Source organism: Sturnira hondurensis, unplaced genomic scaffold (genome assembly GCF_014824575.4).
Source record: "Sturnira hondurensis isolate 20B ecotype Veracruz unplaced genomic scaffold, ASM1482457v3 Scaffold0013063, whole genome shotgun sequence".
NCBI classification, from domain to species: Eukaryota; Metazoa; Chordata; class Mammalia; order Chiroptera; family Phyllostomidae; genus Sturnira; species Sturnira hondurensis.
Window position 1 is genome coordinate 2724605 of NW_028085694.1, and position 23955 is coordinate 2748559.

General features: G+C 34.4%; 1 protein-coding gene across 1 annotated transcript in view; it reads left to right on the forward strand.

Moving 5' to 3' along the window:
• COL24A1 (collagen type XXIV alpha 1 chain) overlaps positions 1-23955 on the forward strand; it is a 337900-nt gene that overhangs the window by 82443 nt on the left and 231502 nt on the right. Inside the window, exons 12-14 of the mRNA XM_037060934.1 lie at positions 2816-2860; positions 18578-18631; positions 20789-20833. Coding sequence (XP_036916829.1) covers positions 2816-2860; positions 18578-18631; positions 20789-20833 — 144 coding nt within the window. The remainder of the gene's footprint in view (positions 1-2815; positions 2861-18577; positions 18632-20788; positions 20834-23955) is intronic.

Genomic DNA, 23955 nt, shown 5'->3' on the forward strand with positions numbered 1-23955 from the left:
AATATGATAATATATTTTAAATTCAGTTTTAAAAAACACGAATTGAAATATTAACCTAATTATGAAAATTTTATTTTATAATTCGTTAATCTTTGATTTGATTATAAACTCTTGACAGGTCTTATATTTTGTAATGCAATGTGCAATAAATAATTCAGCCTCACGAGATAGAATTTTTGTTTGATTTAGTAATGAAAGATAGCTGTTCATAAATGTAGGTGCTTGTGAATGAAGATAGAATCTTTGCAAAATGGTTTGTATATATTAAAAAAATAATATATGTACAGAAGTCTGAGAGCCCAACCTCATCTTACCTAGTTCTAGACACCAGTGCAATTCAGTGATTTTTATTTGCAGGCCTTCATTTATATTGTCAGTGTTTTTTTCCAAGTAAAAATGTTATTTTGTTGTTGTTGTTCAAGTACAGTTGTCTCCACTTTCACCCCACCACGCCCTCCCCACCCCATTCATCCCTACCTTTCACCATTGAACCTAACCCCTTTGGCTTTGTCCATGTGTCCTTCATACACGTTCCTTAATGGCCCTTCCTCCATTATCCCCTATTATTTCTCTCCCTCCTCCTCTCTGGTTACTGTCAGATTGCAAAAGAATGAAATGAAATGATATTAGTATATTATAAGGTTTGAAAGCAAAAAAGATTATATTCAAAATTTAACATTTAATTTTATTGTTATAGGAATGCTATTCAGACAGAATTTTCATTTCTGGAAACTGACTTTTGCTAATGAAAGTAAACCAGATTATTCTTTGCTAGATGAATTTTTCAAATATGTATTTTTTCAACTGAATGAATTAAATTCCATTTTCTTGCAAGTACTTGTAAATGCCTTTCCACAGAAGAAATATTCAGAGTTTAAGCTTGCTATAATAACAATCAAAATACCCAGTTTTCTTTGGTGAGATAAATACCCTTATTTCTTTGGTTTCATTTGTTTCACTTGTAGAAAATATCTTCAGCATGATCTGACAAATAAGCTACTTAACTGCTTTTTGATACAGCAGATTTACAGATGATATTTCTAATCCATCATGCAAAGAATTGAGCTGCTTCTCATTGACAGTTTATACAGTTTATATGTTAATTATTCTGCTGCTCATGATACAGTCCTTTCCTGAACTTTTTGCATGAACTTATTTCTAGGCATTGATGTAGTAAATAAACCAGTTATGTGTTATTGCAGTGTTATCATCTGGAATTTAAGGATCCCAGTGTTGACACTGACCTGCAATGGACACACTGACCGCAATTATATTCACTAATTTTGACCAGTCTATATGAAAACATAAAGACTGTTGAAATTCATAAATATAAAATCATTTTGTGATATTGTGCCTGTCATGGGTACCATGCCCTAATATCTTTTGGCTACTTAAAATTCTGATTAACACCATAAATTATATAGCTAACTGGGTCCATTACTATGTTATAAAACATACAAGTAGAGAAAAGCAGAAGAGAATAATATGGTGTTAATTGTTCCTGAAAACAAATAGAAAAAGTCCTTTTTTGAAGTTAATATATATTATATTTATTTATGAAAAAATGTTTATTTATGAAGGGTACTTATATAATTTTGTCTACACTACCCTGAGATTTAGTAAAGCTACTAAAATTTTAGAAAGTAATTTCACTTAAAAGTGATTGGATGTATTCTATAAAGATGCATAAAGTACTAAGGAAATGAGTCATTGATCACCTATGAACTCTTTTTTGAAAGAAACATTAGATGAGTGTTTCTCAAACACTGTTGAGTTGAAACTAGATGGATTATTTTAGCCAATGATATCTTTTAACTTCCCTGCTTGTACTATAAATCCCATCCTACATGGTCTGACCGTTTTCTTAGTCTCCAAGGCTTATAAGTAGTTTTAAGTCTTAAAGTGATTATATCAATTAAGATGATTTGGACAGCAAGTAACAGAAAACCTCAACTCAAACTGGCTTAAAAACGAGGACATTTTTAATAATGATGTTAAGGATAATCACAAATTATTTACTGAATGGTTCTATATATGCAAGGCACTAAACAAATACTTCATATTAATGAATACCTGTAATACAATACTCAGTAAGATCGGTACTATTATTATTCCCACCATTGATGAAGAAAATGAGGTGCACAGAGAGAAAGACTTGTCTAAGACTATATACTAAAAACAGAGCCAGGATTTGAACATGGATATTCTGGCTCCAGAGCCTGAGTCCTTAAGTACTAATGCTCCACTGCTTCTTTTACATGACCAGAAACCCGGGTTAGGTTGGGTCTAGGCCAATATGATCTTGCGCCCAGTGCTTTCATCATTCTTCTCTCTGCCTTGCCTAGTGTTGGCTTTATCTTAAGGCTTGTTTCTCAAATGATTGCTAGATTGCCAGTGCAAGGGCCAAATGTGCCCTTGTTTATGCTCAGCCAGAGAGACATGGAGACAGAGGGGAGGTAATTGGTCTTTGGGTGTGCAAAATAAGATCTGTTTGTCTGGTTGTGCCAGCTTTGGTCGTGTGCCCTCCTTGGGACAAATAACTATCACCAGAAGAATGTCAGGATTCCATTCCAAAGTACAGACGGGATGGATTCCTGAATAAAGTCGGGATTCAGTTATGAAGAAGAAAAGGATCTACTTTTCTTCTAGTGTAACTAATTTTAGTTACATTAATATATCGAAGCTTTCTGAATATCACACCAATTTAAAGAACACTATTTCTCACTTTGGCATATTTCATTCATTGATGTTTGAGAATATCTAACTCAATTATTTGTTCAACAAATATTTAACTTTTGACTTTTTTATATTCTAGGGTGTTCCTGGGATTCGTGGAAAGAAGGGTCTTAAGGGAAGACAGGTAGTTCAATTCTCATTTCCTGAGGTTCGGTTTAGAGCAGTATTATCTAATTATGTGCATATTTCTCACCTGTTAAAATATGAATGTGGTTGTTCTTGTCCACAGTCCATGTCACTGAACAGAATTTAATTTTTGCCACTTTGACAGTATAGCAAATACTACCTGAGAATGTAAAGGAAAATTCATATTGAAAATAATTTAAAATTTAACACTTCTAACCCATTTGATGTACAGTGGAAGAGACCTTTCCCCCATGACAAGGGCTAAAATGTCACAGAAAATACATGAACAATTTAAAACACTAATGATAGCTCATGGGTTAGAGCTTTTTTACGTACCTGCTCCAGATGTTAGCTGAGAAACTAGTTTTCTAACACTCCTTATATTTTCAGGTAAAAAAATCAATGAGAATGAATTTTTCCAGCTAATGTAATAATTTCAGAGATGGGTGGAAATTCTGACATCATCCAATACCCCATTATTTAACAACAAGCTAACTGTGGTAAGGGAAGCATCCTCAGGTTATCTGGCTGGCTGAGTTAGTACAGCTAAATAGATACCTGCTTTTCATACGTACTGTTTTTACTATATTCAAAGACATTTATTAGAATGAGACAGTCTGTGCTATACTGTGTTCTCTAGTCCGTGAGGAAGAAAATTGCTTTTCATGATACCTTTCCTAAAATTTTGGTGTATATGACTAAAATCTTGGTCATAATGCTAAAGGATTACAGATCTCTCCAGAATATTTATATTGTTGTAAAGCATTTTAACCTTTGAGTTTTACAATATTTCTTGATGGTAGATGTTAAAAGGCTTGCTGAGAATCACGTAGTAAAACTGGTAAAGTCGAGAATTGAGCTCAGTTCCTCTGAATATAAATCCAGGATCCTTTTTCTTACTTCTTGGATATTCTGCTATCTGTCTTCTACACATTGTGTAGAAGAGCATCATTTATTTCTATGACATTTAGACAACACAATAAAAATTATTTTAGTTTCACTTCAAAATTTTTAATTTATTAAAGTTGCAATTACCAAATTCTCAAGAAATAAAAAATAAGCCAAACAATTTGTTTTCTTGAACTTACGTTGAACTTTACGACTAATCTTACAGCAACAACAGAAACTTTTACCATCACCATTATCATCATCACCATTTTTTTATTCTCAAGCTATGTTAAATGTTCAGTATCCTATGTCATTTAATTACACTCTACTACACTTCAAAATGCTGGTATTTGTTTCTTTAGGTTTTAGCCCTCAAACACATACCTCATGCATGCCTCAGCAGAAATACTTGTTTATTTATTATGTGTGAAATATTTAAATTAAATATGCACATGTGTACGCTGTCTCAGAGTTGACAGTAGGTTAAGTTATCTTCTTTATTCTTACATTCTTCCTTTTCTATTTAATTTTTTTCTAGTCTTTTATCAAAGTATGCTGTCAATAAAAGAACTAATTAAGTTATTTATGACACAATATAAATTACTTCCAGTGCTTAAATATTACTTTACCTATTAGCATTTATATTTTAAATGTAGTTTAAAACAAAAAGTAATCTGCAATGGTTGAATTTTAGCTGTTGGTGAGAAAATATTTTCTCAAAGCTCGTGTAATACGTCATTTCAGTAGCTACTAACTGTATTTATTGATATGACTGGTCTTATGTAAATATTAAGTTTATCTTGGCAGTGTATAGGTAATACGTAGTTTCCTATAAAACTGTTTATGGAAATTTATAGATAACTTCTGGGTTTCTTACTCCATGGGGAATAATAAAATTATCCAAGCGATACTATTGAATTCTAAAGGGTAGTTCAAGAAAAACTGGAAAAATAATGAGTGGAATGATTACTGGGTTCTTTGTTTGATCGTGCTTTTTCTTTTCAAATTTGTAAAGTTTTATTGATTCAAAAACATATGCTTGTGAATGGGGTGAAAAATGGGGACAGTTGCAACAGGATAAACAATAAAAATAAGGAAAAAATTATGCTTTTATAATATATTCAGATATTTAAAAATAGTTGAAGGACACATGTATCCTAGTGTTTATAATAGAAAATTTGTCTGGTGCTATAATATGTCATGTATACTGTATGTACTTTTCTTTGTCTCTACCACAAAATTATTTGGCCATGTTTATGAGGAAATCATTGTACTCAGAGTAAGCTAGAGTTACAGCCACAAGGTAAATTATGCCAAGGCTGACCTCACAGACACTTCCAGAATGTTATCCTTTGTGTAAATGCTTCCTTATGTTCTACTTTTTTAAGTAAAATCATCTTCAGATAGTTTTGACCTTAAGTTAGGGCAACTATATTAGCAGGGAATATTATATATCATGGAACACTTGTATTTCAGGTTGGGTGATTAAAGTCCCATGAGAAGACTGGTCTCATTTCTGTTTAAAGAGCAGTGAAGGGAAAGTATCTCTTGATAATAGGTCCACTCTCTTGGATGTGGAAAATGTTAGTTGTGTGGAATTTGAATATAGCCATTTTCAGTTTATTAAATCTCAGATCCTATTTGTTGTTAAATATGAAGTAAATATTCAAATACAGAAGTAGAACTAAAGGGTCCTAGACCTCCGTACAGACAGAAACCTGTGTGTCTGAAGGAATGTTACAGTGACCCAGAAACGCTGCAGTCTGCAAGTGCCAGTATCTGAGAAACTTTGGGCTCCATGTGTGTCAAAGACTCTGATTTCCAGTTTTCTGCCATTCCAGAGCTATTTAGACGTGTGGGCTGATGCTTCATTAGGCTCCTTCTCTGTGGATTCCATGTTATTTAATTTACTATCATTAGAATGAATGTTATTAAAAGATATACTTTATTTCAGTTATCACTTCCCTTTAATTAACTAAATTAGTCTTTCTGTGTTTCAGATTAGCTTGTTACTCAAATTTTAATTAGCTAGAATCATTGTCTTATAAACATAGAATAGTATGATCCAGTTTTAAATAATTATGTTAACATATAATTTGTAGAACAACAGTATCCCTTTTTAGATCACTCTGTAAGTTTTATGTAACATTTTATACTTAGATTCTTAAAGTCTGAAGTTAAGGCCAGCAACTAATAAAATAAATCACTTCATTTTCTGTATTATGTATGGTATGAAACATTCTGACAGTCAAACAGAATGAAGATACTAGGCATAGAAAACTTTAAAACTCATTTATTTTTCAAAAGCATTTATTTTTAAATAAATGCAGGTTTTTCTAAATATTAATCAAGATGAGCTTCTTTGGATTACTGAGTTGGTTTCTAACCTGCGTACTGAAGATCTGTGTTTGATATGCATAGTTTACACAATATTTAAATATATATAAATTGACATCCTATCATATATACATATAACTCCTCACAGAGGAGTGGTGAAAATCCTAACTATTATAACTATTCAACAAGTTAGTAATATTGCTAAGCGTAGGTTTTGAAAAATGTTGCTGTAAATCATATACTCAAATAGCTGACCAAATGATAACTTATTTCTCTGAGTAAACACTAAGCCTGGAATTAAGTTGTAAGCCAGCTTCCTTAGGGATGTTTATATTTTTTAAAATAAAATTATAGGTTCACAAGTAAGATATCTTCTTCAAGACAGTATAAATATTATATGAATGCTATTGAAAATGAACATATTGAAAACATTATTTTTGCTATTCAAGAGTTATTTATTATTTAGCCTCATCCTGATATTTTTAAATTTAATGTTTGTGTTATGAAGTTATTTCACATTAAATCTTCCCAGAAAACACTTTGTCCCCAAAATAAAACACTGTGCTCATTCATTGCTTAAGGATTTAGTTGATATTTGTAACAAAATCTGTTTTTGTTTTCAACCAGGAAAAGTAGGAAAATTGTTTTGTTAGGAATTTGGTTTATTTTAGGATGAAAGAGTGTGTAAAAGTAGTTGTATTAGCAAATTCATTTGTTCCTTGGTCTTAGATTGTTGGCATTTCAGAAGTTTTTTTTCTTGTATTATAAGCAATTTTTGATTTCAAGATCTTAGTATACAGTACTTACCAGTCACTGCGATTACTTTTAAAGACCTCATGTAATTAATTACATATTAGAAAATATTTGCATACTCATGCTTTGGATATGATATAGTTCTTTTCCCTTCCTCTCCTTTCTTCCTACACTCCCTTTGTCACTGGGTTCTTGTCACCGGTTTTTGTCACCAGGTGCATTTAGCAAAACCAGCCTTTGAAGATGGGGAAGCCCAGAAGACTTTTGATTCATTCTTTTCACTATCTGTGAATAGAGCTTGAGTTATTTTTCCAGAGATTTAAATACAGTAGTAGACAATTGTTATTGGTCAGGACTCTTTGAAACACAGTATTTTACATGTTTTACTGTCTTTATTTGAGAAGCTTCTTGGAACATATCTAATGAGTCAGATCCATCCATTGATTTATAATAGAAAATAACTCTTTTTTAAAAATTATTTTTTAAATATTTTTATTTATTTATCTTTAGAGGGGAAGGGAAGGAGAGAGGGAGAGAAATATCAGTGTATGGTTGCCTCACGTGTGTCCCATGCTGGGAACTGGCCTGCAACCCGAATATGTGCCCTGACTGGGAATTGAACCAGGATCCTTTGGTTCTCAGGCCTGCACTCAGTACACTGAGCTACACCAGCCAAAACTAGAAAAGAACTCTTTTTAAAAAGCAGGGAAAGCAAGGAAAGAGAACATGTATGTGTTTGTTAACTTCTAATTTTATATATATTACATAATTCAAGTAGCTCCCTTTTTAATGCAGGGTTTTTGAACTTTGCTCTGTGGTGTCACCGTCAGGAAATTCTACAGCTGCTTTGAGGGGAAAAGGGGCTTCCAGACTGATTTACTCAGTATTCTCTTGTACTGAGTTGGCTATACATATTTGTATGGCTCCACAGACCTAAAATACAGCAGAAATGACTTGCCTGGACTGAAAATAAATATGAAATTGGGGATTGGGAGTTTGCTCTCAATAACTCTCAAACTGTTGTCAAAATAAAGAGGTTTTCTAAGGAGTTTTTCAGACCGGAAAAGGAATAGAATATAACAAATTGTATTACATTTAAAGTTTAACAAAGTAAAAAGTGTATTCAGTTTTCTTCCTATGAGAATCAAAATATCACAGCCTTACACTAGAAGAGAAAATAACAACCTGAGTGCACTGTGACACTCAGACTTCTGAGATGTTTACTTTTCTAATTATAGAAAGGAGTGTTTCCTTTCCTTATACATCTTTCTGTTACAAGACTGTATTTAAAGTAAACTGTGTTTTGGCTTCTAACTCCAGTGTTAGAATTTCAGAATATAAAATCCTCTGTTAGACATCTGTTATTAGTTTCTATTCTTAGCTGAAGATCATCTTAAATTTGTATTGCACGGTATTTCATATATATACACTTACGGAAACACTGGAGACAGTGTTTTCTCTTGCCTAGAAAAAGGTTGCAATTCTATCATAAAGTACTACTGTTGCTAGAGCATTACAGAAAACTCATTGATTTTTGGGTGATTCTGTCTCTTTCAGGAAAAATGTATTTTCTGGATTCTACTTTCCTGGGTATAATCTGTAATAAATGTATTTTGGCTGACTATAACTTAGCAAGATGTATGGAAGAGCCCAAGACTCTGAATTAAACCTACTTTTCAAGGTTGAAACAGAGACTGAGAAGAGGGATGGCTACTCAATGAACTATAGTTGATGATCTGGGGAAAGTTTAAGTAGGGCTAGTTTTCACAGAGATGTGACACCAGCAAGTGGAAGTTCAGCCAAGCAGTTATTTTCAGAGCAGATACATTAAGGGGAAACTCAGTCTGCAGGTTGTCAGTATTAGGAATGTGAAAACGTGAGTGCATATATGGCAGTGAGGTTTGGCTTGAGTTTAGGGACTGTATTCTCTCTGTGAAAAAATAGTAAGAACAAGGTGGGGCCCCTGTGATTGAGGGATAGGACATGATATTGGGTACCAAAACTGGTTTTTGGACACAAGAATAAGGGACGGTCCAGTTCCTAGAACAGGAGTACAAGGCTGTAATCAGTCTTTAAGAACAAGGCAGGGACTTGACTCTGAGTACTGAGCTCCTAGCTAGGTGAACAGTAAGCCTGACTTGAAACTAAGTCTTTGAAGATTGGACTAGAAGTCCTGCAATTCCCACCTAGTTTTTAAATTCATCCCAACCATCAGGACATGGTTAGCACTTGAAGTGTGGATCGAATTGCCCTACCTGTGAGAAGAATAAAGGGGTAAAATCTGGATCATCACAGAGTACTTCACACTCTAGCCTTTTCCTGCAGTAATTATGATTCACTTTCAAAAGATTTTAAAACATCAGGAATTCTTGTAATATGTATTCATGTGTAGAATGTGTAGAATTAACCTCTAGGTTTTATTTTAATCCCAGGTAAATCAGTGTTTTTTTTAATCACTTAGTCTTGAAAAAAATCAAATTTCTGTTTTTATTGCTAATGCCTAGTTAGTATATATGCCTTTTATGATAATTTTTATTTATCTCTATTTTAGATTGAATACGTTGTTTCTAAATCTTTGTTCTTTAAAAGAGTAAAATATGTTCATAGTTAACTACCCTTTAACCAAAGATTTTCATTGCTTTTTTAAATTTTAGAAATGTAGTCATTAGTATTTTATGGTTATTTTGGGCCCTCATATTTCTCTAAATATTTTATATGTATTATTTTTCTAATTTCTGTATAGAACTAGGAAAATAATACTTTTTTACACTCCCTGAGGAATAAGTTTTCCACTGTTTCCACTGATACTTGTTTATACCCCCCAGTGGAGTATCTGTATGTGCTCTGAAATACTAACACTGCATAGTATTAGTATTCAAGCATGTGAAGTCCAGAATATTTGTTTTGTTTTAGTGTTAGAAAACTGTCATGTTTGATAACAGTACCATTGTTAAACCTAGGCAAAGAAACTTGATCTGGGCTCTGGACTTTTGAGAAACTGAACATCACAAAAAATAAATGTATTTTTAAAAAGAAACAAAAGTACCTCTGTCCCTCAGGATCCACCCCTTAAAATTGGCATAGAAACCCTAGACATCTTCTCTTGTTACTGTGTGTTAGTTGTCTATTGCTGTGTAACAGAGTACTCTAAGTTAGTGATGTAACACAACAATAAATATATAGTCTTTCTCAGAGTTTCTGTCAGTCAGGAATTTGGGAGTGGCTTATTCAAATGGGTCTAGTTTAGGGTTTCTCATGAGGCTTCAGTCAAGACTTTGGGTAGAACTGTTGGCAACCGAAGGCTTGACTGGGGCTGGAGGATCTGCTCTGGCTCACTTACTGGCTGGCTGTTTTGGTACTAGTTGGTGGGAGGCCTCACTTCCTCCTCTTGGGAAATTTCCACATGGCAACTTGAATGTCTTTATGAAATGGCTTTAGGCTTCCACCAGGGCAAGTGATGCATGAGAGCAAGGTGGAGGATGTAGTACCTTTTATGACCTAGCCTTAAAAGTCCCATGCTATCATATCGATATTTTGGGAGAGGACTACATAAGAACATTAATCCCAGGAAGTGAGAATCATGGAGGGGTCCATCTTTGAGGCTAACGACTAAAGTTTAATAGTATTCTGGCCTCAGAGAAATCACTGTCTGTATCTCTTGCTTATAACCTCATGTGTGTATGCCATGAAGGTTTATAGATGGTACCATTGCTATCATTAGAGACAGAAACTGCTCAAGATATTGGTGAGAATTTGAGAAGGAAATAGCAGTACCTAGGTGAGAGGAATGATGAATTAATTAAGTTACTCCAGTCACTCCCCACCCTGTTGTCCCTGTCCATGGGTCATTTATACTTGCTTCCTAACTGGGCCTTTCCAGGGGGTGAGTGGGCCAGGGGAGAGCAACAGGGGAAACTGAGACAACTATAATACAACAACAATTAAAAAAATTTTTGTAACAAAAAATTAAGATATCTAATTATTTCAGTGTGAATGCAACTCTCTCTTGTATAATGAAGTGCTAGTTCCTGGTAAGGCAGAGATTCTATTTTCTTGCTTCTCTTTGTGTTCTGATTTATGGTTTCAAAGGTAGTAGAATTAGTGCAATATTTGCAATAGCTGCACCCAGAGATGACAAAACATTTTGCATTATTAAACAACTCATGTTATTTTTAAAATTGCATTTCATAGGCATAGACACAAATTTCAAGAAGCATAATAAAAACTATTTATATTGGCAACTGGATATAAAATGCTAGAATGATTAAACTTTTAAATATAGTTATTTAACTAGAATAAAAGATTTTAAAATATTTTTTACTATTGTTCATGTACCGTTTTCTGCCTTTTCTCCCCACCCCTCCCCACCACTCCAGCCTTTCTCACTTCCCTCCCCTGTTTCCACCCCCCATGATATTGTCCATGTGTCCTTTATAATTGTTCCTGCAAACCCTTCACCCTTTTCTCCCATTATCTCTTCCCTTCTCATCACTGTCAGCCTGTTCTCAATTTCAGTGTCTTTGGTTATATTGTGCTTGTTTGTTTTGTTGACTAGGTTCCTGTTAATGGTGAGATTATATGGTATTTGTCTTTCACTGCCTGGCTTATTTCACTTAGCATAATGCTCTCTAGTTCCATTTGTGCTGTCACAAAGGGTAGGAGCTCCTTCTTTCTGCTGCGTAGAAGTCCGTTGTGTAAATGTACCATAGTTTTTTGATCCACCTAAGTAATGGGCACTTAAGTTGCTTCCAGCACTTGGCTATTGTAAATTGTGCTGCTATGAACATAGGGGTACATATGTTCTTTTGGATTGGTGTTTCAGGGTTCTTAGGATATAATCCTAGCAGTGGAATTGCTGGGTCAAAAGGCAATTCTTTTTTTAGTTTTCTGAGGAAATTCCATACTGTTTTTCACAGTGGTTGCACCAGTTTGCAATCCCACCAACAGTGCACTAAAGTTCTGTTTTCTCCACAACCTCTTCAACACCTGTTGTTTGTAGATTAAAAGATTTTTAAAAGTTAATACAAAAATTTTAGTTTAACAAATATATTCATTAATTATAATTTACAATAAAAAAGTGGCCCTAGCCAAGTGTCTCACTTGATTGTAGCATTGTCCCATAGACCAAAAGGTTGTGGGTTAATTTCCAGTGAGGGCACATTTCTAAGTTTCTGGTTTTATCCCTGCTTGGAGTGCATATGGGAGGCAACTGATTGATGTTTCTCTCTTTCTCTCTCACACTCATGTTTCTCTCTCTTCCTCTCTCTCTAAAATCAATAACTACATTATCAGATGAGGATTAAAATAAATAATATTTACTCCATAAAAGGAGTAAATATATTTAAAGAAGTGATTTACTTACATTTTAAAAATCCAGAAACAAAGTCAGTGGTTCTTATATTGAGCATTACCACATTGTAAAATTTGCAAGTAGGACTTTATACTTCCTCTATTTAAAGAACATTTAATTACCAATTCTGTTAATTTTCTACCTTTCGCTGCATAAAAATACCACAACCTTAGTGGCTTAAAACAATACTCAGTTTTTATCTCACAGATTTCAGCAGTTTAGGTTTACTGGTCCTTCTGCTCAGGGTCATAAGGCTCTGCCTAAAATGTCAGCTGGCTACGTTATCATCTGGAGGTTTTACTGGGGAAGAGTTCACTTCCAAACCCATTCGGGTTGTGAGAAGAAATGATTTCCTGGAGGTTGTGGAAAGACTGTAGAACTGGGGGCCCTGGCTTTTTGCTTGCTCTTATGAACTTCCTTTAGGTCTTAGGGACTGTCCACAGTTCCTAGAGGGCACCCACAGTTCCTTGACATGTGAGTGCTTATTTCGTCAGGCTCAAAAGGGAATTCACTAGCTCCAGGCTGCTAGGATGGAGTCTTATATTGTGTAACATAATCATATCAGATACTTCCTCTCACCTTTGCTTTATTCTGTTTGTTTAGGAGAGGCAGGTCATTGTCTCATGCACTCTCACAGTGAGGATACCACACAGGAATGTTAGCATCAGGCAGGGAAGTCATTAGGGGTCACCTTAAAAGTTTGTCCAATCTACTGATCAAACAGTGGAAATGAGCAAGAAAATTATCCACAAATTGAAGAGATCAACTGAAATCCCTGAAATGTCATATTCTTTATAAAATAAAATTTTATAACTGATCAAAACAGTAAAAATGTATGGAAGAGGATTAGGCACAACACAGAAGCAATAATGCAACTCTGGCATACCCACTAAAAAGATGGTTATTACATTAATGAAATTTGCAAATTGGACAAGGAAGGTAAAAACTCAGGCTTTCCTATGGATAACAATTCTGGAAACTGGCCATTACATCTTTGGTAGTATGAGGATATTTCTAGGAGAGCACAATTTGATTTAAATTAATGGTTATAGTATTTTAGTGGATAAACATGAGACAGAATTTAATATTTTATTTTTTAACAAATTCTTTCAAGTAGTGAAAGAAATTGTAGAAATTGCCCTTTATGTTCTAAGTTCAAAGACCAATTGTTTTGTCACTATTGTTACATATTTCACAAGCAATCTTTAAGATCATTTTTCTGGCAATGAAGATATATGGCTGTAAATATTAAATTTCATTATTAAAGTAATACAGAACCTCTTCAGTATTAAAAAACAAAATATTATGCATGTAGTTGCAAGAATCAAAATAACAACTGAATAAATGGTGAATAAACAGTGACATTTTCATTAATATAAAACATTGATTGATGTTCTCCAAAAGAAAATAGATGTTTAGTGTATACCCAAATATGATTTTTGTAGCATTGACTGTACTCTGCTTCATAGAATGAGAAAATATGTCTAGATTTAGTAGAAAGTATATCAAAAATTGATGATACAATGATCAATGTGTAAAAAGGATAAAAATAAAACAAATAAGAAATTAAAATGAAATGAAATACTTAACATAATAAAGTAAGAGAAGAAATAATACATAAAACTTTTTAAAGTAGGTATTATTCATTTTAATGAAACTGTTTCAAGGTCAAAATCAAGTTGAAGAGCTAATATTTATTATACATATTTTTGAACTACCAGAAGAACAGGATGTTGAACTTAATATTTTATTGTTTTTAATGCTGGTTCTAGAAAGTACAGCTTTTTTGGTAAGTACAGAACTAATCATAGTTCTCTCTCCTCTCCCTTCTTCCTCTCCTAGCAGGTAGAGGTCAGAGTTTTGTGGGAACTGGAGAATAACTCTTTTCTCTGGGTGAGGATGGGAGCTTATCAGTCCCAGATAGCACATTCTGTTGGCAATCCTGAGTGAGTCCCCAAGGATGCTTTAGCAGTCCAGCTACTTGTTTAGGCTGATTGTTTCTTCATTTCTTAAGAAGACCTTTACTGAAATATAACTTACATATCATAAAAGTCACTCTTTTAAAGTGTATAATTTGGTGGTTATTAGTATTTTCACAGAGTTATGCAGGCACCACACTGATTTTAGAAAATTCTCATCACCTCAGAAAGAAACTCTGTACCTGTCCATTAGCACTCAGTCCCCAATTCTCCCCCATACCACCAACATTAGACAACTAAGAATGTGCTTTCCATCTCTGTGGATGTGCCTATTCTAGACATTTCACATAATTAATTCCATTAATGGAATTATGCAGTGTGCTTCTCATTCTTTATTATTTCACTGAGGTTTATGGGAAATCTACTTATGATCTATCTATAAATCAATCATCTCTTATGTTTCAGATTTATTACAGTATTTTTCCTCCACTTTTTCCATTACCCATGGATTAAAAATGTTTTCAAATATTCATGTTAGTACATACTGACTTGAATGGTGTATTGCAGATTTGTGAGCTTGTTAACAACAGAATTTGACTTCCAAAGACAATGAAAGCAAAATACCTGCCTGAACCTCAACAGACTTTAGAGGGAGTATGGCTACAATATGTTTGACTGCATGGGTAGTTTTTGCATTATCCTCTGATTACAGAATAGGAGAAACTGCTTCTGGAATGAGTTAACTATGTCTTAGAAATAGCATAAAATTTCTATTGTTAAATCATCTTTTAAACTTAGCCCATTTGTACTTGTACTAGTGAATGAATGACTTTTTTCGGTCTGTTAACATGCAATATTTTATACTGGGTTGCCTAATAAGAATCTTAACAATACTTACAAATCAATAAATGTAATCCATCGCATAAACAAAAGGAAAGACAGAAATCACAAGATCACTTCAATAGATGCAGGAAAGGTATGTGATAAGGTACAGCATCCATTTATGATAAAAAAAAAAAAACATCAGCAAAGTGGGAATAGAGGGAGCATACCTCAACATAATGAAGGCCATATATGAGAAACCTACAGAAAACATCATACTCAACAGGAAAAACTGAAAGGTTTCCCACTAAGATCAGGAACAAGACAAGAGTGACCAATTTCACCACTTCTATTTAACACAGTATTGGAAGTTCTAGCCACAGCAATCAGACAAGAAAAAGGAATAAAAGGCATCCAAATTGGAAAAAGGAAGTAAAATTGTCATTCTTTGCAGATGACATGATAGTGTACGTAGAAAACCCTACAGGCTCCACCAAAAAGCTACTTGACTTAATAAGTAAATTTGGCGAAGCAGCAGAATACAAAGTCAATATTTAAAAATTGAAGGCATTTTTGTACACCAACAATGAAATATCAGAAACAGAGATCAAGAAAAAATCCCATTTGCTACAGCAAAAAGAAAAATGAAGTACCTAGGAATAAACCTAACCAAGGAGGTAAAAGACCTGTACTCAGGAAGCTACACAACACTGAAGTAAGAAATTAAGGAAGACACAAATAAGTGGAAGCATGCACCATGTTCAAGGATTGGAAGAACTAACATAATCAAAATGTCCATACTACTCAAAGCAATTTATAGATTCAGTGCAATCCCCATTAGAATACTAATGACATATTTCATAGATATAGAACAAACATTTCAAAAATTTATATGGAACTATAAACAACCCCAAATAGCCTCAGCAATTTTGAGAAAGAAGAGCAAAGTAGGAGGGATAACAATACCTGATATCAAACTGTATTACAAGGCCACTATAACCACAACAGTCTGGTAACTGGCATAAGAACAGACACATAGATCAGTGGAACAGAATAAACAGCTCAGAAATAAACCCATGTCTCTATGGTCAATTAATTGAAAAAGAGGGTGCAAGCATAAAATGGAGTAAAAATAACCTTTTCAACAAATAATGTTGGGAGATCTGGACAGCTACATGCAAAAAAAAATGAAACTCAGCCACCAACTTACACCATACACAAAAATAAATTGAAGGTGGATAAAAGACTTAAATATAAGTTATGACACCATAAAAATCCTGGAGGAGAACATAGGCAGGGAAATTTCAGATATTCCATGCAGCAGTATTTCCACTAATATGTTCCCTAGAGCAAGGAACATAAAACAAAGAATAAACAAATGGGACTTCATCAAAATAAAAAGATTTTGTGCAGCTAAAGAAAACATGAGCAAAATGAAAAGGGAAGCAACTTTGTGGGAAAATATATTTGCCAATGATACCTCAGACAAGGGTTTGATCTCCAAAATATATAAAGAACTCACATGTCTCCACACCAGGAAGATAAAAATCCAGTTAAAAAAAATGGGCAAAGTACCTGAACAGAGACTTCTCCAGGGAGGACATACAGAGGGCCCATGTCCTCCAGGGAGGACATACAGAGGGACATATGAAACGATGCTCAGCATCACTAGCCAAGACGGTAGGTAGAAAATAGATAGGGGGGAGGGCAAGAGTAGTAGGGGAAATATAGAATCTAAAAAACTTGAGACACGTGGTCATAAACTAAAGGGGGAGAATGGTGGCGAAGGGGGTGTACAGGGTGGAGGGGAATGAAGGGGGGAACAGAACAACTGTAATGGTATAATCAATAAAATATATATTTTAAAAAACTGCAGTAAGATACCACTTCACAGTGATCAGAATGGGCATCATAAACAAATCAATAAACAGCAAGTGTTGGTGAGGTTGTAGAAAAAAGGGAACCCTAATACACTGTTGGTGGGAAGGCGGACTGGTGCAGCCACTGTGAAAAAAAGTATCAAATTTTTTCACAAAACTAAAATTGGACCTGCCTTTTGACCCAGCAATTCCACTGCTGGGAGTATACCCTAAGAATCCTGAAACACCAATTCAAAACATCGTGTGCACTCCAATGTTCATAGCAGCACAATTTACAATAGCCAAGTGCTAGAAGCAACGTAGGTGCCCATTAGTAAATAAATGGATCAAAAAACTGGTACATTTACACAATGGAATACTACGCAGCAGAAAGGAAGAAGGAGCTCCTTCCTTTTTCAACAGCATGAAGGAACTGGGGAAAATTGTACTCAATGAAATAAGCCAGATGGTGAAAGACAAATACCATATGATCTCACCTGTAAGTGGAACCTAATCAACAAAACTAACAAATGAACAAAATAAAGCCAGAGATGTGGAAATAAGAAACAAACTGACAGTGATCACAGGGGAGAGGGGATGGAGATAATGAGGCAAATAAGGGGAGGATCATCAAGGAACATGCATAAAGGACCCATGGACAAAGTCCATGTGGGGAGGGAGGATTGAATGTGGGAGGTGGGAGTGGGGAGGGCAGGGGAGACTAATGGAGGGAAATGCAGAAAACTTTAGTTGAACGACAATTTTAAAAAGTATAAGAGTCTAACAATGTAGTACTATTTTTGTTAGCCTTATAAATATTTTAAAATAAAAATATTAAAGTGTTTACAGTAAGTTTTATAAATCATTTTTAAAGTAGCCTGGTAAATCCAGTGCTAAATCTTTAGAGAAAAAATGTAGTATATAAAGTAAGAGTGACTGAGTTACTACTTTACCATAGAGTTCGTAATGAGAAAGTGTGTTATTTTACTAGTCTTGCTTTTACAATGTAGAATTCTCAACAGACATTTGGGAAGCTTCATTTTCATTGGCACCACATTTTATGTCTGCAGTGTTTATGTGCATTATGCCTTCCCCCAATAAAATTGCACTTAAATGTTTTTTTTTTTTGCACACTATATTGTGTCTTCTAATTGGGAGTTAACAGCATTCAGCACAGCAGAGCAGAAATAGAGCACTGATTCTTTGGTCAGACGGACTCTATTCAGTTCTCAGTCCTACCCATCATAGTGGGTTAAGTGGCTTAACCTGTCTGTGCTTTAATTGCCTCAACTGAAAAGTAAAAATATTAGTTCTTGTTCATTCAACCTGTTGTAAAGATGAAATGAAGGAATATAGATCTAATAATGTGTATAAAGCCCTTAACACGTGGTAAGTGTGCTAGCACATGCTTCGTGGTCTCTGTGGTGTGAGTAGAGGAACAGCGTGAAGTAGCAGACATAATGGATTGGTCAGCTAGAAATCTTGGTTGTGTTCCCTTCATTCAATGATTTTTATATGATGATGAACAAATTTCCATTTTCTCCAGCTTAGCTTTCTGCACATATTATATAGCATGTGAAATAATGTTTATGAAATAGAGAAATACTATACTTAACCAAATCAGGGAAATGTTATGCAAAACAAATACGTATTTTTGTTGCACTACCATTTAAGGATTAGAAAATAAATATCTCCTATTACTAAATTTCTTACCAGAAAAAACAGCAAAATGGAATTCTTTATCTATTTTAGGCTTAACAACATTTCTTTCTCTTTCCCTGGGCCAGGGTTTTCCAGGTGACTTTGGAGAGAGAGGCCCTGCTGGTCCTGATGGTAGTCCTGTGAGTAAATTGTGAGAGTCCGACCTTGCAGTCTGACCTTTTTGATTGCTTAGGCTGCACAGCAACTGTACTTGCCCTCCTCATTACCATATTTATGAATAAACACTGTGGCCAGGTTTGATAACACTGTGCACATTCAAATTTTGTATTTTACAATATGAGAAATAAACTAAAAATATTTCATGAACAAACTATCTTGAGAGAGAGTCACTGACATTATTTTGACCATGTTAAATGTGACTGCTTAAGTAAATATTAGAAATATATGATCACAATACTGTCTTGCATCTTGGGATGGGAGGGGGAAAAAGCTTTTAATGCACATGAAGGACTAACAAGCCTCATGTAAAAATTGTGCATTTGATGACTGTTCTTTTGGACTCAAATATGTCACTGATTAACCTTTTGAATATTTTACAGAGAAATCTCCTTTGGGGGTGTTCAGATATCTGTGTTCAGATTAGGAAGCCACCATTCAAAAATGATTTTAATTATATTATCGAAGAATAATGGTGGATTGCTGTTTTTTCATACTATTGCATAGGTAGATGTCCCTTTATTTTTCACTCTCAAAAAGCATCCAGTAGCTACGCCCCCAATTTATGTCATGTACACATTTTTTTTGCAAAATTTTAAGGTAAAATTAGAATCAACCACAAAATTTTTATAGTCTAAATTAGGAAGAGTTTCTATATTTACACATATGTAAATACTAGCATTTGTTTTGAAACTAAAATATTTGAAAAATAGTTTTTTTCTTTTTATAAATTATAACTGTATTAGGTTATTTAGTGAATTTAGCCAAATTTTTATTATAATAGTATCCTAAGTAGAATATTTACTATCTAATTCTTGCCCGTGACTCTGGGAGCTTCCCATTTCAAGCATAAGAAAGTGAGCACTACTTACTTTTTTGCTTTCATACCATTTGTGGTCAAATATGTGCCACTTAATGACAGGGATATGTTTTGTGATAGGCGTCGTTAGATGATTCATTGTTGTGTGAACATATAAAGTGCACTTACACCAACCTAACTGGCACAGCCTACCACACACCTTGGCTGTATTGTATAGCACTGTTGTATGTGCAGTTCATTCTTGACTGAGTCATCATTATAAGGCACATGACTTGCATGCCTAGTGTGAAGCCTAAATATTAAATAAGTGTGACCTTATTAAATATTTTCTCAGTTAAATATGCATGCAGTTTGTTGGGGTTGGACTCCTGCAATATTTAAAACTTTCTGAGATCTGCTCTTTATTTTATTTTATTTTTTAATATATTTTATTGTTTATGCTATTTGCCTCATTTTTTTCTCCCCTTTATTCCCCTCCAGCAGTTCCCCTTTAGTTCATGTCCATGGGTCATGTGTATAAGTTCTTTGGCTTCTACATTTCCTATACTATTCTTAACCTCTCCCTGTCCATTTTGTACTGAGCATTTATGCTTCTTATTCCCTGAACCTTTTCCCCAATACTCCTCCCCTTCCCCGCTCCCCATTGCTTCTTGAAGAGCATTTTGAGTCTTTAAGAATCTTTAAAATGTAAGAATAAACTAGATGTTTTCAATTTATTGATTTATACTTCTCTATGTTTAATACTATATCTTTGCTTAAACAATTTGAAATACAAAAAAATAAGAGACTCTTCTTGAATCTTGTATTATATAAATAATATAACACAGACATGGAGTGGATTATAAAGACTATAATGTTGAGTTCAAAAAACCATCGCAAAGACCAATTGCAAATCAACTGGAAACATTACTGCTGGGAATTTAAAATGTCACATAAATAATATAACAATGTTGGTGATTTCTCACATTTGTATAGTGGTTTATGAAACATTTAAAAACTTTTATATATGATCATTTTAATTTTGATCTTTACAATGAGAACAAATATAATTCCTGTTTGATAATGACAAAACTCATGTTTAGAGCATGAATCCAGGAGCATGTCTGAGGAATATAAACTACCACCAGAGATTTAATACTTCTTAAGAGTTGCATGAGAATAGGGAAGTTTTAGAAATTAGCTGTAGAAGTTGTTAAGATTTGATATATTTTTTTCTAAATAATTTTGTCTCCATCTTCAGAAAATACACTTAGTATTCTGGAGTCCCGTTTAACCAATCATGCACATTTCTTTTCCTTAGGGACTTATAGGTAGCACTGGTCCTCCTGGGTTTCCTGGGCTTAGAGTGAGTATCAGATATCATCATTCTTATAAAATATCTTCTTGTGAATTTATGTTTGTTAGATATGTTTTAAAACTTTAGAAAAATGAATTTAGTGTCTTATTGGATTTATACCTTGCTTATGTGTAATTTCCTAATGCAAATTAGACATAGTATGAATCAAAAATTATATTTTATGATAAGCTAAAATAAATTTCCACAGATTTATATGTACATATGTATTTATGTCCGTCTCATTAAATGTTACTTAGTCAAGAAACAGTTCCTCCACCCTGACCCGTGTGGCTGGCTCAAGTTGGTTGGGCATCATTTGGCAAAGTGAAAGGTTGCCAGTTCAATTCCTGGTCAGGGCACATGCCTGGGTGGCAGCTTTGGTCCCCAGCTGGGGCTCTTATAGGAGGCAGTAGATTGATGTTTCTCTCTCACATGGATGTTTCTCTTCCCCTCTTACTCTGTCCCTTCCTTTCTCTCTAAAAATAAAATATTTTTATAAAACCAGTCTCTTCAGAAGTATGACACTATTCTAAACAGCCATTTGTTTCCTTTGAGAGAGTCTTCCCAACCATCTACTCTGCACAGACACAGACAGTTCTGAACAAAAAACATGGCATCTGTAGACTTTACATGTGGAATAAAATTGAATAATTGGTTAGGAAAACCATCCTGAACAAAAGGTAGGAACAGGACATCACCAGTGCCATTGAACATTTAAATATATAATTTATTTCTTGTACTGTCCACTTAATCAGTTTTTATGCAGTGATTTCAAATCTTTAAGTTTTGCTCAAGTGTCTTATGTAGGCAAAGCACAGTCTAGTATAACCTATCCTGTGGAGGCCAAAACAATGTACTATAGATATGTAGCTTTCTGATAATTTTAGGTTATTCATTGGCGTGAACAGACTGCTGTTTCTAACATACCTTCACAAATATATTTCTCCCAGCCAAGATAATAGTTAATGACAGTGATATGAATTGTGGATATTTTATATATATATTCAGAACTATATGCTTTAATATTCAGCTGAGCTAAAGGCAAAATTGAAATACTTTGTGAAATATAAGGAGCTTAATAAAAATAGAATCTTAAAAGTAAACTATTTATATCCATATAAAAGTAGGGCATGACCATGGGCATAGATAAGGTTTTTCTTAAAAATCAATTTGGAGCTTACTCTAGCATGTGAAGTAGGTGATTAAAACTCTATAGAGCTCTATGTCATAAACTATAGCCATAATATTTTTAGTTTGAACTTGAACACAGGTCTTCTGACTCCAAATTTAATGTCTTTCCCCCACCTTAACTACTCCAAGGCAGAAAGTGACAACTTGGCCAAAGGAATATGTCAGGAGTTCAATTATTGGAACAATGATAAAAATCAGAATAACAAGTTTTAACTTTCCATTTTGGGATAGCAAGAGTATAGAACTGAGAGTCCGAGAACCTGAGAGGGTGTAAGACCTTTAACCTGTTCTCTTAATAGTAATATAGTAACAATAATAAAATTAGCAATAACAGCTCACTTTTATTTAGTGTTTTCTATGTGCTAGTCACATGGAAAATGTGTTATGCCATTTAATTCGCAGAATGACACAACACCACTTAGCTCATAAATGTTGAGCCTGAATTTGAAGTCATGTGATCTTTAGCCAGAGTCCAAATTTTATCTTTTGTACTATGACACCTTCTTAAAAATTATATTACCTTAAAGTGTATACTGTCAGATGAGATTTTGTTAGGCTTCATGAGAAGCTTTATGTAAAGGTAAAGCCAAAAGGACCATTTTTTCGCTCAGAACTTGGAATGGGGTTAAACTTATAGGTGGCAGCCAATGACTTTATCAATGGGGACAGAAAAGAAAGAGGGGAAGGGAGTTGGGCTCCAAAGGTACTCTTTGCGCCTTCATTTAGCCTCTTCACATTATGTTGGTTAACTCAAAAGCTGCTGTCATTATGGATTAAGACCGAAATTCTTATCATGGCCTAAGATGTCCAGACTTTTGTTTTTTGTCTGCATCTTCAGCATGTAGCCTGTGTGCAATAACAAAGCCGTTCATGCTCAGGTGTCACGCAGCCTCCCTGCTAGATGGCCATTGCACTTGTTTGTCTGCCTGAAACACTCTACCTCTACTTTTCTGCCTGAGAGTTAACTCTTATTCATTTTTCAGTTCCAGGACAGAGCACGGTGCCTGACACATACTAGTGCTCAGTACTGATAACTGAGTTTTCTGTCCTTTCTCTTTCTCCACTCACCCTTTGGTAAATGGGAAATAATTCCACAAGAATTAAAATGGCTAATGACACTAACAATCATCTTTGTAAATCTCATCTGTTCTTCTTCTATATTGACATAGATAGTGTTTTGCACTCTGCAAAATACTTTTACATGCATATCTCTTTTATAAAGTAAATAGAGCAGGTATCACTCCCTATGTTTATTAAATTTTTAATAAAAATAATGTGAACACCTGCTATGTATCAAATGCTGAACCAGATGCTAGGCCTATACATGTGAACAAGTTATAACTCCTGTTGTTGGCAATGATTATAATCTAGTGGCATAGAACTAAAAAAAAAGCATTATCATACAACACGATTACTGCTCTCATGGACTAAAAGCCACTGAGAAAGCAGCAACTTGTATTACCTCAGAGATTTAGAGTAGGCATCACAAAGGAGATGCCATTTAAGCTGTGTCTTGAAGATTGTACATGAACGGGGTAGAGTAGAAAAGGATGAAGGGCTCTGAGACAGGAGAGGGGAGAAGTGGAAGGTTTGGGAGATGGGAAGAGAAGAAGCAGGATTGCGGCCTGGAAAGTCTGGGGGCATGAGAGCAGATGGAAGGAAGTGGCATTTTGAAGATAATTGGGAAAGATGTGGAACTATATATACTAAAGAACTATACATAGTAAATGGTTTATCTGCTTGCCCAGAACTGCAGCTTCGGCTTTCTCTCTCAGGTGTTCCCTTCTGGCAAGTTTAGTTTCTGATGAGGTGGTACTGATTTTTCTAAATAATTTTTCCATGTAGTAGATTGTTACTGTCATTTGGTTTATTAGTTAATGGCTGTGATTATCTCCTGTGAGTGCTGATGGGTAGGGTTCAAAAGCCCAATATGAAACTTA